Consider the following 15,653-nt stretch of genomic DNA (forward strand, 5'->3'; position numbering starts at 1 on the left):
TGCACCCCCAAATGCTGCCCCCCTGCCCCAGCCTCGAGCCCCCAGGAAGAGGCAGGCACTCACGGGGATGACCCGCTCCAGACAGATATTGAAGTTCTTCCTTTGGTTGGGCTTCAGCTTCTTGAGGGAGAACCTGGTCTCGCCGATAAACTCGTTGTGGCCAAACTTGTCCTCATCGCAGACGGAGATCCTGCGAGCCGCGGAAAGGGTGGGGAGAGAAGGAACAGCAGATGTTCTCACTGTGTACCAGGAACCGTGATGGATGCTGGCAAGGCGTGTGTCGCGTGCATGAGGACATTTCAGTGTCTGTGTCCCGAGCCCTCAGCCAGGTGGTTAGCCTGTCGTCTTCACCGCAGTGTAACTTGCAAGCAGTAATGGGCACACACCTTAAACGAACAGCTTGCCGAATCGTTCACATGCACACACCCACGTAACTGCTGCCCGGATCAAGATACAGAACATTCCAGCTCTCAGAAGACCTTCATGATCCCTTGTTGCCACCTCCGTCAAAGATAACCACTCTCTTTGACCTCTGGCCCCGTGGGTTCACGGTCCTGGGTTTGACCTTTACATAAATGGAAGCGAATGGCTTCTTTTGCTCAACACGTACATGAGATTCATCCATGCCTGTAGTGACTTGTCCTTTTCATTGCTGTATAGTATTCCATCGGGTAAATATATGATCCTAACTCTGCTACTGATGGGCATTTGGCTTTGGGCTGTTTCTAGTTTTGAGCTATTAGGAATAAAGTAGCAATGGGGCATCCCCCTCCCTGTCTTTTTGTACACACTTGCGTATATGCTGACCCTTGAACAACGCGGGGCTTAGAGGTGCTGACCCACCGTGCCGTCGGAAATCCACGTATAACTTTGGACTCCCTCAAAACTTAACTGCTAGCGGCCTACTGCTGGCCAGAAGCCTTACCAATAATATAAAGAGTTAACACAGAGTCTGTTTATTATATGTATTGTGTACTATATTCTAGCAATGAAATAAGCTAGAGAAAAGAAAATGTTATTAAGAAGATGGTAAGAGAGAAAATACACGTGCAGTGTTTACTGAAAACGACGTACATGGAAGTGGACCCTGGAGTCCAAGCCCGGGTTGTTCAAGGTCAACTATAAAAACCTGAGTGCCGGGTTCGTGGGTGTTTGCTGTACTGTAATCTACAGTTTTCTGCATATTTGTAATATTTAATAATGAACTTTTAAACAAATCTGTAATCATTTCATCCTGTGGAGCAGCTGAAATTAGGTACATCCAAATGTCTCTCACGGCTGTAACTCCAGGACATACTGTCAGGGGAAAAGGAAGGTTCCAGATATAAACAGCACGACACTTTCCATGAGGCTAACAAGAGGCTCACAGGAGGAAGAGGAGGCAGACCCAGGCCACGGAAGGGAACTAACCTTTAAGAGGGGCTTTGCCTCCTCTGTTAGTGTTTACAGAAGAGTGTACCTGGGTATTACCAGTATCATTAAAATGCAGCATAAGACAGCACTGCGGAAGCAGATGAGCTGCATCAGTGTCTTGTTAAGTAAGACAGGCTGATTAGGCCCTGGCTGGCGTAGCTCAGTGGATTGAGCTCGGGCTGTGAACCAAAGTGTCGCAGGTTCAATTCCCAGTCAGGGTACATGCCTGGGTTGCAGGCCATGACCCCCAGCAACCGCACATTGATGTTTCTCTCTCTCTCTCCCTCTCCCTTCCCTCTCTAAAAAATAAATAAAATCTTTAAAAAAAATTAAAAAAAAAAAGACAGGCTTATTAGTTACTATGATGGTCCATCTTTCAAAACACTCAATTTTGTAAGAACCTTTTGCACATGTGCGTGTGTGCTATGCACACACACAACCCGGACACCCAGACACCGAGATGTTAAGAGTTTCACTTATCTGTATTCTTAGAAGTATCTACTGGAATACATACTGTCTTGTAGAAGTAAAAAAAGGAAAGAAAAAAAAGTATGCGAAGAGGTTTTCAAAAGTGACCGCCGGGGACCACCCGTGTGTCTCTGCCCGCCTGCCGGGCAGGTACCTGAGGGTCTTCCTCTGCATGTCCTCGTCCGTGATGCCGTGATAGACGAGGGTCTCGTTCCAGATGGGGTTCCGGGTGTTCCGCAGGGTTTTTGTCCGAAGCTTGTTGGACTGGAGCCCAGAGAGACAGACAGACAGACAGACGCGTGCCTTGGTGGGGGGCCAGCCCTGCAGCCAGGCCTTTGGGCTGACTTGGGGTCGGGGTTGGGGAGTGACTGAGGAGACTCTCCCTTTAGGGGTGTCCAGGGGCTCAGCTGCTCCTGAATGCGTGTCTCAGGGAGTGTGGGGCATGCCCTGCGGTGAGGACTACAGCTGTCAACAGGGCTGGGCGCTGAGCCACCCCTCCACCCACGCACTGGGCTCTCTCTTTGACTCTCCATTAAGATGAGAAAGCAGAGGCATTTCCCTTTGGGGAGAAAACTCCTACATAGGTCAGGGAGGCAGAAGTAGGTGTCACCCACTCCTAGGCAGTAAAGGAACAATTTCTGGGGATACTGGGAAGGTTCCACGTTCCCCCAGCTAGCATCCTTCATGCTGAAATTCATTGGGGGGGGGCAAAAGTTTTCATTTCACTCTAAGAGAGAAGGCTAGAAATATACTATACCCAGAAGAGTGGTCTGGTGACAAATCTAATTCATACTAACATGTAAATGACTCACTGGATTCCTTGGCAAAGCAAGTTTGGATTTAGGAGTAAGCAAAGGAGAGTGCTTAGAGAGAAGCAAATGTCACTGGGGAGTTAGAAGTAGTAGGGGCCAAATACTTCACAGTTTGGCCACGGCCAGGTGAGGGACCGTTATTTCTTGATCCAAACACAGAGAAGATACAGTGCATGTGTGTACGAGTGTCTGTGTGCACGCCTCTTGTGTCTTATGGGCATTTGACACTTGCAGAGATTTTTAACACACACTTTCCTAAGGCCACGCAACCAAGGGCAGGTCCCCCTTGCATTGAGAACATCCTCATCTAATTCACAGGACAAAGCCCAAAGTCAAACCCCAGGAGGCACTCTGCAGCCACGTGCTCTGAGTGGGCCCACCCAAGGAGAGGAGGTCTAACCCCACCTTTCCTCCCCAGGGCAAAGCCAATGTCAGGTGAGCTGCCCGGGGAGAGAAAGCAGGTTGGGGGGGTGGACCCTTTCTCTCAGTGACAGAACATTAATGATCTCAAGTGCTGAGCCCTGAAGCCTGGAGAGTGTTCTTCATTCCTATCGAGAGGGAAGGAGTGCTTGGTTGGGCATCAAGTGGGAGGGGAGAGGGGCCATGCTCAGCACTGGGGAGCCACAGAAGGTACTGGAGCAGGCGAAGAGCACCATCGGGGCGTCTGCTTCTCTCCTGGCCTTCGGAAGCTCCTGGATGCCAGGCATCTGGGCTGGAGAAGTGGGTGGGACCCCTGGCCCACCCCCAGCCCTTGCAAGGACTCCGCCACTCAGGGAGGGAGGGGTTTGGGGGCAGAAAGGGTTATTTTAGGCTCAGAGCTGGGAACCCTGGGTGGCTGCCAGGGCCCGTGTGCCCGGCCTGCCAAGAGGCCCAGGCCATATGGTACCTTGCTGGCTCCCGGCAGGAGGTGCAGCTTAACGTAGGGATCGGCCAAGCCGTTGGAGTCCATGGGCTTCAGTCCCTGCAAGAGAAAAGGTGGCCGTGTGAGGGCCTTGGAGGCCTGGCCACTCAGCTGTCACGGGCGCTGGGTGCAGCCCATGGCATCTGCCTGCCCATCGGCCTACCCCAGGTGCTTCCTCTCCTGGAGAGAGAGAAGAGAGGCGCGGTAGGTCGTGGAAAGAGCTCTGGGATTGGGCAGACAGCGCTTAAAACCTGGTCACGTCACTTCCTGGCTGTGTGGCCTCTGGCACGTTGCTGAGCCTGCCTGAGCCTCGTGTTCCTCACAGGTCAAACGGGACGAGAACAGTACCTGCTCCACGCACGGGTGAGACTTGCACACGACTTCACCTGGAGAGTGCCCGGCACAGTGCCCGGCACACAGTAACGGCCCCATTGAGGCTGGATGGCTACCCGTAGGACGGGAGGAGGCGTCCCAGAACAGGAAGGGCAGGAGAGCAGGAGAGGTGGGGGAAGGAGGCCTGGGTTCTGGTCCCGGCCCCTGCCCTCCCTCCTGAGACCTCAGTTTCCCCATCCAGATGCTGGGGACCACAGTCTCTGTCTGGCCTCCTTCCCAGGGCTGGGATGAGGGTCAAATGAGACCCCGGGATGGGAGGCAGGGAGTTTGTTGGGGGTGGGAGTTAAGTGGGGTTTGTTAACACAAGCGACTCCAAAGTTCCTGGGGTTCAGTCACACGCTAGCCCTCTCCCCACGCCCAGGCCAGGACAGGTGTCCCAGCTCTAGGCACCCACTGTCCCCTCGCCCAGCACTAATCTCGAATCCCAGGTATCATGTCCTGTGATTTCCTTAGACCTCGGCTTCCTCCTCTGTTCAATGGGGCCCATCACAGCCCCTGTGCTTCGTGGGGTTCTTGGAGGGATTAAAGGAGGTCTCGCCTGTGAAGTCAGAGCTCTGGGCCTGGCCCTAGGACGTGCGGACAGCGCTGGCTACTCCTAGCTGGGAGAGGAGGCCGCAAAGTGGGGAGAGTGGCAGGGCCACCTAGTGGGTGAGAACACAGGCTTTAGAGCTGGACCGCACTGGTTCAAATCCCAGCGCCACCCCTTCCTGGCGGTGTGATCTGGGCAAGCCATTGAATCTCCCCGTGCCTCAGCTTCCCCATCTGTAACATGGGAACGATGATAGACCCTTCCTCATAGGCTGCTGCGAAGATTAAACGAGGCAAAGTAACCTGTAAAAAGCCCCAGGGGGTTTACAATACTCAGGAGATGCTACAGTGATGGGTTTTTGCCAGTTTCTCAGGGGCCGTCCCGGAGGGCGGGGCCTACTCTTGCTTACTGTGGCAGCCCCAGTATCTGGGGCGGTGCCCGCCAGACAGTAGGTGTTTAAGGAGTGTTTCTGGGATGACCGTTCGGATTGCGAGGTTACAAATGGACACGTACTCTGCCTTTAAAATTTGAATGTCTTTGAGTGGGGCCCGCTCACTCGTTCACCAAAGTCACCACCATCCCCCAGCATCTCAGAAAGCTCTCTGCTCTCCCTTGCCAGGCCAGCCCCTGAGGCTTGGGGGTCCCTGTACCCCCGTCCCCATCTCTGGAGTCGGAGAAGGAGGCTGCGTGAAAGAAGGGTTAAGGACCTGGAGCCAGAGACTGTTGCATCTGGACTCCAGTCTGGCTCTGCCCTTCACCAGCCATGTGACCTTGGGCTTTGACGCTCTGAGCCTCAGTTTTCCCATCTGTGCATTGGGGCTAAAGATGCTCCCCACCTCCGAGGTTCCCGTAAAGGTGAAACGAGACCTTGTAGGTACTCACCTCACTGTGTTATCTGGGGGAGGGGGCTAGACGCACCTAAGTGCCGCCACAGTGACCGACACATAAGAGGCGCCCAGGACATGCTTGCTGAAGCAGTGACCTGGGCGTGTTGACCTAGCAGTGGTGTTACGCATTTCACGCCTCATCTGTCATCCAAACCCGGGCATGTTGTGAGTGAGGGGGAGTCCGTCATTATTACAGCGAAGCAACAGGCACAGATGGGGACTGTCCTGAGAAAACCGGAGCCCGTGGCCACCTTCCATTTAATAATTAGTCATCTCTAAGGGAGAGATGCTTTGTCACCCCCCAGTTGCAAATGGACACACTGAGGCACAGAGAGGTTAAGTAACTTCCCCCAAATCACACAGCTAGGAAGCAGCCAAGCTGTATTTGAACCCAGGCAGTCTGGTTCCTGGGCTTTGCTTGTTCTACCTGGATCAGATTTGGGGTGGTGTGTGTGTTGGGGTGGGGCAGGAATCCTAGTCAGGTACTTGCTGGTATTTGCACGGACAGCACCGGCTTTCCTCAGGGTCTGGGATTTGGTCGGGGCACTCCCCCAGAGCTGGCAGGGTGGGGAGGCTCTGCCACCTGGGCCTGCCTTTCCTGCCCCCTCGGAAGCCTGCGTTAGTGTGCCTGTGTCTGCACCAATGGGCTGACTCGGGCTGCCGCTCCAGCTTCAGGGCCACACCTGCCGAAGGAGCCTTCTGTGGCTGTGTCAGCTGTGAAATCAGGCTGCTGTTGCCCCCCGGGCAGGCAGCACCTCCGCGTCCCCTCCAGAGCTCTCAGCGGCCTCTGCCCCGGGGAGGCAGCTGTCCGTTAAATTACCCCCCGCACCGGGGCCATCCCCAGAGGACGCAGGCCCCCAGGATCCTGGCTGTGGTGAACTTCTGCCTCTTTCTCTTCACTGCCATTGCCACAGGTAGGCAAGGCAACAGACCGGAGCCTGGTAACCCATGTCCACCCCACGCCCCCTAGAGGTGCCAGAGCAGCCTGAGGGGTCCCTCACCCACCTTGGCCTTTATGATGGTGCAGTGCAGGGAGCTGTTATCCTGGTCATAGAGAAGGCTGAACTCCAGGGCACCCAGGGTGGCTGGAGGGGGCAGAGGCAGGAACCAAGAGAACATTCATTCAGTCATTCAACAAACAGGGAGCACTAAGAACATGCCCTGGATGGGCTAGGCATTGAACCTACAGAAGAGAAGGAGACTCGGTCCCTGCTCTGGACACCCCACACTGGTAGACCCTCGGCCCAGCTGTGGTCCGTGAACGATTCGTCAATGACTTCGCCTAGTTAATGACTCCCTGTCCTGCCGGACGGAAAGATCCGGAGGGCAAGGGCTGTGCTTGTCCTGCTCACGGCTGTGTCTGAGCGGGGCGCAGTGCAGGGGATGCAGTCCCTGCTCACTTACTTGCTGGCGGAGTCTTAGCACGTGCTGTTGCCGCTGCCTGGAATGCTCCCCCTCTAGATCCTCACATGGCTGGCGCCTTCTCATGATCCATGCCTCAGCTTGGATATCACCTCCTCGGACAAGCCCCCCCGATCACTCCACCCAAAGCAGCCGCCCTCACAGTCATCTGCCCTGCTCTACTTCCTTCAGGTGCTCTGTGTCTGTTGGCAGTGAACTCACTGGCACGTCAGCTATTTCTCTCCACGAGAACGTTAGTTCCTCAGATTAGCTGTCTTGTCTGCCATTTTTTTTGTCATGGTATTCCTAGTGCCTAGAACAGTTTGGGGCGCTTAGTAGGTGTGCAATAAATACACATAAACAAGAGAGGAGTGAGTGAGGAACCTGGAGGTGGGCTTGTTAGGGACCACTGTGGACAGCCCATAACAGGATGGATGCAGGCTGGGAGGGACCATGTATGACGGGCCAGTGAAGGGACACGTCAGGCACATGGAAAAAGCGGTGGCCGCTGTCCCAGGCAGAAGGGCCAGGGGGCAAGGATGCGGAATGGCAGACAGGTGGGATAGACAGGAAACGCTTCCAGAGTGGAAACGGCCTCTGGTTGACAAGGCGACGTGGATTCCCTGACTCCTTTCCCCTCAGACCGCAGACCCATGACCCACGGGAGAACATGGGGACGGAGGGGACAGCTGACAGGTCACCCAGCTCTGGCCTCTGATCCGCCACAGCAGTGAGATGGACTGGCAGCCCCTCCGCTCACCAGCCGCGTGAGTTGGAACCTCTCGGATCCTCGGTCTCCCTCCCTGTGAAATGGGAGCAGGAGAAGCAACCATCCCCGGGCTCCGCGGGAAGTGACGTGAGCACGTGCCAGGGGCGCACTGAGAAAAGTGCCCGCACGGAACGAGTGCTCAGCAAGCGTGGACCACGGTCCCCCCCGGCGTGCGTGCACGCACATGATGCTAATTCCTCAGGTGTGTTTGGCACTACATAATGGAGATTCCCACTTCACCACGCACTTTCCCAGGGGGTGCCTCAGTTTCCTGCCCCGTCAGTCCCGTATAAGAGGCAGTATTCTGCTTCTCATTTTACAACGAGACGAGGGGACACGATGGGCCAAAACCACGCCTCCGATGACAGCCCTCGATGCAGGTGCAGTCTCTCCATCTGACCTGGAGCTCTTGGAGCGGGCCCAGCCCCGCGACACGCACCAGGTGCAGCCACTGCCCGTCTGTGCCCCTCCCCCCCCAGCCCCTCTCTCCTCTGCTGCTCTGGCCACACTCGGGAGAAGTGACACTGGGCGTGTGTGTGTGTGTGTGTGTGTGTGTCCCTGGGACTCGGGGTCTGAGTGGCGGAGTGTAAAAACAGGCACTTTATGCATCACTGAGTGGATGGGTGTAAGAGGAAACATCCAGGGATTTTTAAACGGGTTAGAATGAGTTTTAGAAGACGGGCATTACGGGGTGCTGGAAAGGGCTAAGACACAGACACACCACACCCAGGAGTGGAGTGCTGGGCCTGGGGACCACATCCCATGTGCGACGTGTGACGTGCTGAGGAGCGACCAGCTGGATGCGGCGGAACTGCACCCTTTACAATAACGTGATTGGCGGCTGGGATGTCTTTCACGACAATAAAACGTGTGGATGTGGCACCTACTGTGTGAAAAGCTGACGTCCTCTGGTGAATCCAGTGACACGAATTTGTATTTCTGCAGCGTGGTCACTGCATGCGTCACATCTAGCATGTTGGGGGGCCGGGAGGGGTGCATGGGGCTGCCCCTGGAGCCCTCCTATACCCCCGGGGGGGACCCTGCGGAGTTTTTCCCAGACACTCCCCCCCGCCCCCTTAAGTGCCACCTACTTGCTTCATCCGAATCGTAGCTGTTGGCTTCTTCCTCGTCGTCCTCCGCGGGTGGGGGCTGCCGGGCAGGGGCGGCGGCGGGCTGGGGGGCAGCGGCAGACACTTGGGAATAGGGGCCCGGTGGGTGGCCCGCTCTGTCCTCCCTGGCTCCGACCCCTGCAGGTCTCTCCTCCCGGGCTGGGGCAGTGGCCCCTGTGTAGCCGGGGTCGCCGGGAGCCACCTCTGCAGGGGACGGGGAGAGGGCAGGAGAGTGACAGAGGGCGAGTCACTCAGTGTCTCCGAGCCCCAGCGGCCCCATCTGTAAAGTGGGGACTACAGTCCCTGAAGGCACTCAAGGAGTAGCAGCTATTATTTAAGAAATTATCTAACACGGCACCTAAAATTGTCCCTGGTGCATTAGAAAACCATGACCTCGCTGTAGCCGCGGTGACATGTGATGATGATGAGGCCTGTGTAGCCTACACAATAGTCACTGTCACCTAGCGTGGTCTTAATGCATTCCGGGCCGAGTGCTAGGGTTTTATGCGTGTTCGTCTGTTTAATCCTCGTGACAACTCTGAAGGGCAGGCCCTGCTGTCACTCCCGTTTTAGAGGTGAGGAAGCAGGCTCAGGGGGGGTAAGGGGCCTGCCCAGGGTCACAGAGCCGGGAGGGGTGGAGCAGGGATTTGAACCCAGGCGGGGTGTGCTCTCAGCCACTCCACATGCTGCCGTTGTCCATCCGTCTAGAGTTCGGGGACCCGGGAATGGGGCAGCTTAGAGCTCGTCAGGTGGGGCTCAGGGTGCAGACTGGATGGGGGAGAGGCGGTGGCTTGGGCGGGCCAGGGAGGAAGCGGGCACTTGCCTGGTCTCTGGTCAGGAAAGCGTCCGGCTGGCCCAGGGCCGGGCCTGCTGCCTCCTGGGGGCCCTGCGTGGGGGAAAGAGAGAGCGGAGAAGCTGGTATCATTTGGGTGCCCACCCACGTTCCCTGGGCATGGACACAGGCCCAGGGGTAGCAGGCGATGTGCAGAGGTCCCGTGGGGGACTCTGGGGCCAGGAAGGCCTGGGTTCAAGCCCCAGTGCTCCCCTCCTGGGCCTCAGCTTCCTGCTCCGTGAGACGCCCCTCCCGGCCACCACGAAGCTGATGAGGGAATGGGGTGGGCTCTGTTTGCGAGGGGCTGTGCAAGTTTACGCTCCGAATCCATCCATGCTGCAGGGTTGGTCCTGGTCTGTGGAGTCTCTACAACTTCATTCCCCACAGAGGGGGGTGCGGGGGCTGGAGGAGGACCCACAGGGACAGGGCATGAAACTGCATTCCACAGCACGCGAGAAAGTCACCATTGCCCTTCAATGCCGACCCCAGAAAGTCTCACTTGCGTGCGCCTTGGTCCCTCACCCCTCTCCACACTTGGACAATTTCCCTTTTGAACACAAGTGCACAGGCCTCAGGCTCGGAACCGTCTTAGGCCAGAGGACGGAGAATTTCACTGCAGTGTTTAATTTTCATCACGTTAACCGTGGTGCCCTCTGCCATGCATGGGTCGGACTGTGTTCCCCGAAAGACATTCAGGTCCTCAGGCCCAGTGACTGTGACCTTACGTGAAAGAAGGTCTTGGCGGATGGTCAAGTTCAGATGAGGTCACTAGGGTGGGCCCTAATCTGACGTGACTGTGTCCTTGTAAAGAGGAGACATTTGGACACAGAGAGAGACAGGCAGAGAGGAGGAGGAGGATGAGAAGACGCAGGGAGAATGCCGTGCCCGAGGCCACGGGGAGCTAAGGAGGAAGGAGACCGATTCTCCCTTTCAGCCTCAGAAGGAACCCACTCCGCCGACACCTGGAGCTCAGACTTCCGGCCCCCAGGACGTGCAGACAGCACGTTGCTGTTATTGGGAGCCCTGCAGCCTGGGGTCCCTTTACCCTTTCTCCTCACGGTACGGGGTCTTGGTTCCCCATTCACGCCGCCATCACAGGGCCCTCTTACCACCAGGAACCGGAACCACGCCAATTAGGCAAGACTTCCTTTGTCTTTCACAAGCCACGTTTGTTCAGAGGTCCCCACGGTACCCATCTCTTTGCTCACCACTTCTTCCTGAGTCTCACACAACCCTCTGGGGACAGCTGTCATGTTATTAAAGCCTGATGCCCTTCCATTTTCCTTGAGAGGGTTGTGATGGCCAGTCCGCAGTTACGTGCGGAAAGCGAGTCAATGTGAAGACAGGTATCAAGGAAATAAGAGGGCGGGTGGGGGGAGCATGCAGGAAAGATGACGACGACCCTTGGGGCCTGGACACACTGAGGAGTGAGGCGCTGTCGCTCCTTGCATTAGGTGGGTAAGATGCCCTCTCCTGCCCCGCGAGTTACTCATTCCAAGGGTCTTAGAAGAGCTTAGCATTCGGTGGTGGCTGCAGCTTGGCAGAAAGCCGGGGCTCTCCCGGCGAGGATGGGAGGAGCCGGGGTCACCACTGAGTGACATGACAGCCTGGGTGGCCCAGCAGGTGGCAGGTACCTGGCTGCCCGGGCTGAGGAGGCGCCGGGCTCTGCACTGAGGCTGGGGCCGGTCTGGAGGCCTGGACTGAGTTGGCCCGTCGCAAGCCTGGAGGAGAAAGAAAGGGAAACAGCTTGTCACGTTACACACGCGCACACAGAGGAAGCAGAAAGAAGCTGGGACTGGCCGGCTGGCACGAGGCAAAACCTTCTGGGTTTGCGTGCAGCTCCCAGTACTCTCAGCTCCTTCAGATTCTGTCTCTGAGAACATTCTCTCTCTCCACCACTCAGACCCCTGGGCAGGTCACGGCTGCCGCCTGGGTGTTGTTGAAAAGCACAGGTTCTGTGATGTTGCCTCCACCTGTGTGAGCTGCCACAAATACCTCTCCCCTCTGAGCCTCGGTCTCCGCATCTGTTAAAGGGGGATGACAGTGCCGGCGCAGAGCGTGTGGTGCAGGTGCAGCGATACAACACATGCGGAGTGCTCAGAACAGCACCTGGCGTGTGTGAACACGCCACACCTGGCAGGTGTTGGTTTTATTTTATTGTTATTGAAAGAACCCGATCTGTCTCTTCACACGGACCTAGCTTTGCATCTGACTGTTCTCTTGCATAAGCTGTGTGACTGTGGGCTGGTCACTCTCCCTCTCTGAACTTCAGGGGCCTCACAGAGACAATGCTACCTACTTGATAACAACAAGACAACATTCGTTTAACACTTGCCACGTGCCAGGGACTTCACGCATAGGACTTATTTAATCTCTACACCCCATGAGGTGGGCACTTTTATTATCTCCATTTTCTAAACGGGGGAAACGAGGCCCAGAGGGGTTGAGGCGTTCATCCGGTGTTTCCTGGTTGGTCTGCAGCAGAGCCAGGGTTTGAACTCAGGCTGCTGGTCTCCAGGGCCTGTTTGAGACCATTGGAAGCTACTGCCCAGCTCTCCTGCCAAGAGGAGGACCTAGGAACTAGGCACGAGGCCAGGAGCCCGCTCTCCAGAAAGAGAAGGGCAGAGGTCTGCGGGGGAACCAACAGTCAGCCCATCCAGCCCACACCCAGTCTCGTGACCTCGCTGCCCGAGGAAGGGAGGGCGAAGGTCTCACACAGGGCTTGGGACGCAGATCTCCCCAGGCCAGGAGGTGTTTCGTCCCGAGTCCGAGGATTCCTGGGCTCCCACCAGTGGGCACTCTTGCTGAGCAAATGCACCAAGAATGAGGCCTGAGGTGCTGGGTGCCCAGCACCATGAGAGCACCCCCGGGGGGCATCCTGGCCATGCTGACCCGCCCCTCTGATCTCCGTCAGGTCCGTGAGAGGGCAGCATCCTTATCTGGCTCAATGCCAAGGGCCCCCCCCCAGAGTTTTTTTGGAGGAGGGCAAAAAAAAAAAATCACACTTTTTCTTACACATGGCATTAGAGGAAGAAAGGACAGAACCAACATGGTAGCTGTCTGGTGTCAGAATCATTCTGGACGCCGTCCCTCCTCTGCCACAGGCGAGAACCAGCCCCTGGAACGGAGCGCGGCCCACGGCAGGCACTCGATAAGTACTGAGTGGGTGACATGGATACAAACACCATCCTCCCCATCTTCCTGACTCTCCTCACCCGGGGAGCCTGCCTGGATCTGCCCCCCTCTCTCACCTGCCGGGCTGCGGCTGGAGTCCCCGGCCGCCCCGCCGTGGCCCTGGCCCTGGCCCTGGCCCCAGCTCTCCGAGTCCCGGCTGGACGCGCTCATCCGTGCCTCCGAGGCCCGGCGCACAGGCGGCCCGTAGCTCCCTCGCCCAGGAGCAGAGGCCGGCTCGGGGCCTGGAAGGAAAGGCATGAGTTGAATAGAGAAAGTGCAATGGGGGGATGGGGTGAAAGGGCCCCTGTCCCTCGAAGTAGGAGCCAGAGCTGGGGGAACCCACCTGGCTTCTGACCTGGGCCCCTTCTGTCTTCAGCGTCACCTGCAGGGGGAGAAAAAGGACAGGGAGGACTTGCTGAATGGCACCTGGGGGGGCCATCACTTGAGCCCACAAAGGGGCCCATCCACCACTCCCAAGTCCTTTTTTTTTATTAAGCATATTTCTTCATTTTTTATTTTTTTTACATTTTTTAAAGGTTTCATTTATTTATTTTTAGAGAGGGAAGGGAGGGAGAAAGAGAGAGAGAGAGAGAGAAACATCAATGTGCGGTTGCTGGGGGCCGTGGCCTGCAACCCAGGCATGTGCCCTGACTAGGAATCAAACCTGCGACACTTTGGTTTGCAGCCCGCACCCAATCCACTGAGCTATGCCAGCCAGGGCCCAAGTCCTTTTTAAAATTAAAACTCCCCTCCCAACCTCCCCTTAGGTGTAGTTTCTGTTTGCAATCGCACCTACTTCCTGTGCACGCACAAACACCTGTGAGCACGCACAAACACCTGTGAGCACGCACAGGCTGAAAACGACTGAACAGGGATCGCTAGCTCCATCCCCTTCCAGACGGGCTGCGTTCTCTCGGTCTGACCTTTCCCAGGGCGCGCCAAGCACGCTCTGGCCTTAAGCCCTCTGCACACAACAGTCCCAAAGGCCCTAGGGGTCCTCTCCGCCACTTCAGTCACATTTGCCCCCCAAAGAGCGTCCTCGGACAGCCCTTCCCTGGCCATCCCATCCACAACGGAGCCTCCTGTCCCTCTCTCCCCCCTTCGCCCGCCTCACTTCTATTCGCAGCGCTTATTTAGCTCTGTTGGATCTTATATTTTATTTGTGTTGGCGGTTTGCTGAGCATCTGCTTCTCCCACTAGAATTTCAGCTGCGTGAAGGCGGGGACCTCGGTCTGCTCCATACGCCGCTCTATCTCCAGGGCATAGGACGGAGCCTGGGACTCATCTGCTCTGTGCGTGTTGGTTTAAAGAATACAGAAAGCACACATCCTGGACTTAACTCCAAATCTCTAGAAGACATTGGCTTCATTCCATCTTAAATAACGCCTAATACAGCAAGGTGTGGAGGGACTATAATCCGCTCAACAAGCCCCCTATGAACGAACACGTAGGTTCTCCCAGTGATTTCCTGCCATAAATAATGACGCAATGAATGTACACATATCTCGTCCATGCTCCTGTGTTGCTATTAGATGTGTTCCCAGAGGGGAACGGGTGAATCGAAGGGCATCGCATTGCAGATCTTAATGAGTTCTGCCACATGACTTTCCGAAGGGCTGGAGGTGACGCACAGTCCTACCGACAGTGTAGAGAGCATCCGTGTCCCCACACAGTCACCAGCACTGGATGTCACTCTGACAGCATTGCGTAGATGTCCCTACGCAATGCTGGTGATGCTACTTCTTTCTAGTGAACTGAATGGGGGTTCCATCGACCGCACTGCCAGCGTTATCTGTTGTGTCCAGAGTTTATCTAGTTCATACTGCTTACATGTGTGTGTGTCCGTGTCCATGTACAGGTGACTAACGTATGTCATTTACTAGGTGCTGTGCTCCGCAAAGCACTTTACATGTGGTGTCTCACTGGATCCTCAACCTAACCCAATGAGTTATTAGCCCCATCTTCTACAGGGTGGGGCAGAAGCTGTTCCTATGGAAAATAATACAATAATTAATAAATGACAATACCGGAAAAAAACTCCGTGTTTTGCGTCCTCACGACCGTAAACCCACTTTTGCCCCACGCTGTAGCTGAGAGACGCATCTCAGTGAGGCGAGGCCCCTCGCCCGAGCTTGCCTGGCCAGCAAGTGGCAGAGCTGGAATTCAGATCCAGGGCCTCCTGTCGTCAGACCTTCAAGACCTTGGCAGTGAGGCTGTCCGACCTTCTTGGCCTAGAGGGAGCGATGCTTCTCCAGGAAGAAGGATGCTCTACAGGCAGAAATGGGGACTGCTCAGGGATGCAGAGGACACTGGCCACGTGGTAACTCTCTGCAGGGAGGAGAAATCGCTCGTGCCTTGTCAGGGAGGGAGGGGTTTGTTGATGCCTTTCGAGTGCCAGGCCCTGTGCTGGGCACATTAGGAAGCTCCAGGAGACACAGTGGGGCACATCGGTTTTCAAGGTCTTCCTCCCAGAAGAGCTGCTTGCAACCCCAGAGCCTTCCTTCAGACCAGAAATGACCCCTCAGTGTGAAGCGAGGTTGCTGCAGGGTCTTTATCCGGGCAGTCCTTGTGGTCTCATTCAGTTAATGTGTGTTCACTGCGGTTGCCTTTTCTTCTCTGTATGGTCTTGCCTCTCCCTTTTAATCATCACTTTAATAATTAATACTGGGACAACAATGATAATATCCGCAGTAGTGGTAATTTTCTTTTACTGATTTCCTCTCTATTCCTCTCTCACTTTTAATTAGTCCAATTTCCGATTTGCTGATAGTTGAAGAAGAAATATCAGGGGCAAGGAGGGCTGCCTCAGCAAACCTCAAATGCACCCCCAGGCTCCGGTGTGTTTTGGTTGTGAGTCTCTCTCCGTTCCTAATTTTAATTTCTGCCTCTGTTGTACCCTTAAATGCTCCATCAAAAATGACAACAAAGGCTTTTGGAAGCCTGAGACTGTTGAAGAGTTCTCTGT

At 55.7% G+C, this 15,653-nt stretch overlaps 1 protein-coding gene across 7 annotated transcripts in view; it reads right to left on the reverse strand.

Moving 5' to 3' along the window:
* The window catches only part of RPH3A (rabphilin 3A), a 165,301-nt gene that overhangs the window by 6,260 nt on the left and 143,388 nt on the right, over positions 1-15,653 (reverse strand). For all 7 annotated transcript variants that reach the window (XM_045845877.1, XM_045845844.1, XM_045845852.1 and 4 more), the window contains 9 exons: positions 13,032-13,070; positions 12,766-12,930; positions 11,149-11,235; positions 9,506-9,568; positions 8,665-8,886; positions 6,409-6,488; positions 3,580-3,654; positions 2,036-2,145; positions 64-190 (listed from right to left, as the gene is read on the reverse strand). In XM_045845877.1, the coding sequence (XP_045701833.1) occupies positions 64-190; positions 2,036-2,145; positions 3,580-3,654; positions 6,409-6,488; positions 8,665-8,886; positions 9,506-9,568; positions 11,149-11,235; positions 12,766-12,930; positions 13,032-13,070 (968 nt within the window). The remainder of the gene's footprint in view (positions 1-63; positions 191-2,035; positions 2,146-3,579; positions 3,655-6,408; positions 6,489-8,664; positions 8,887-9,505; positions 9,569-11,148; positions 11,236-12,765; positions 12,931-13,031; positions 13,071-15,653) is intronic.

The sequence above is a fragment of the Phyllostomus hastatus genome, unplaced genomic scaffold, assembly GCF_019186645.2.
Source record: "Phyllostomus hastatus isolate PE091 unplaced genomic scaffold, TTU_PhHast_1.1 phas_contig_1162, whole genome shotgun sequence".
Taxonomy (NCBI): Eukaryota; Metazoa; Chordata; class Mammalia; order Chiroptera; family Phyllostomidae; genus Phyllostomus; species Phyllostomus hastatus.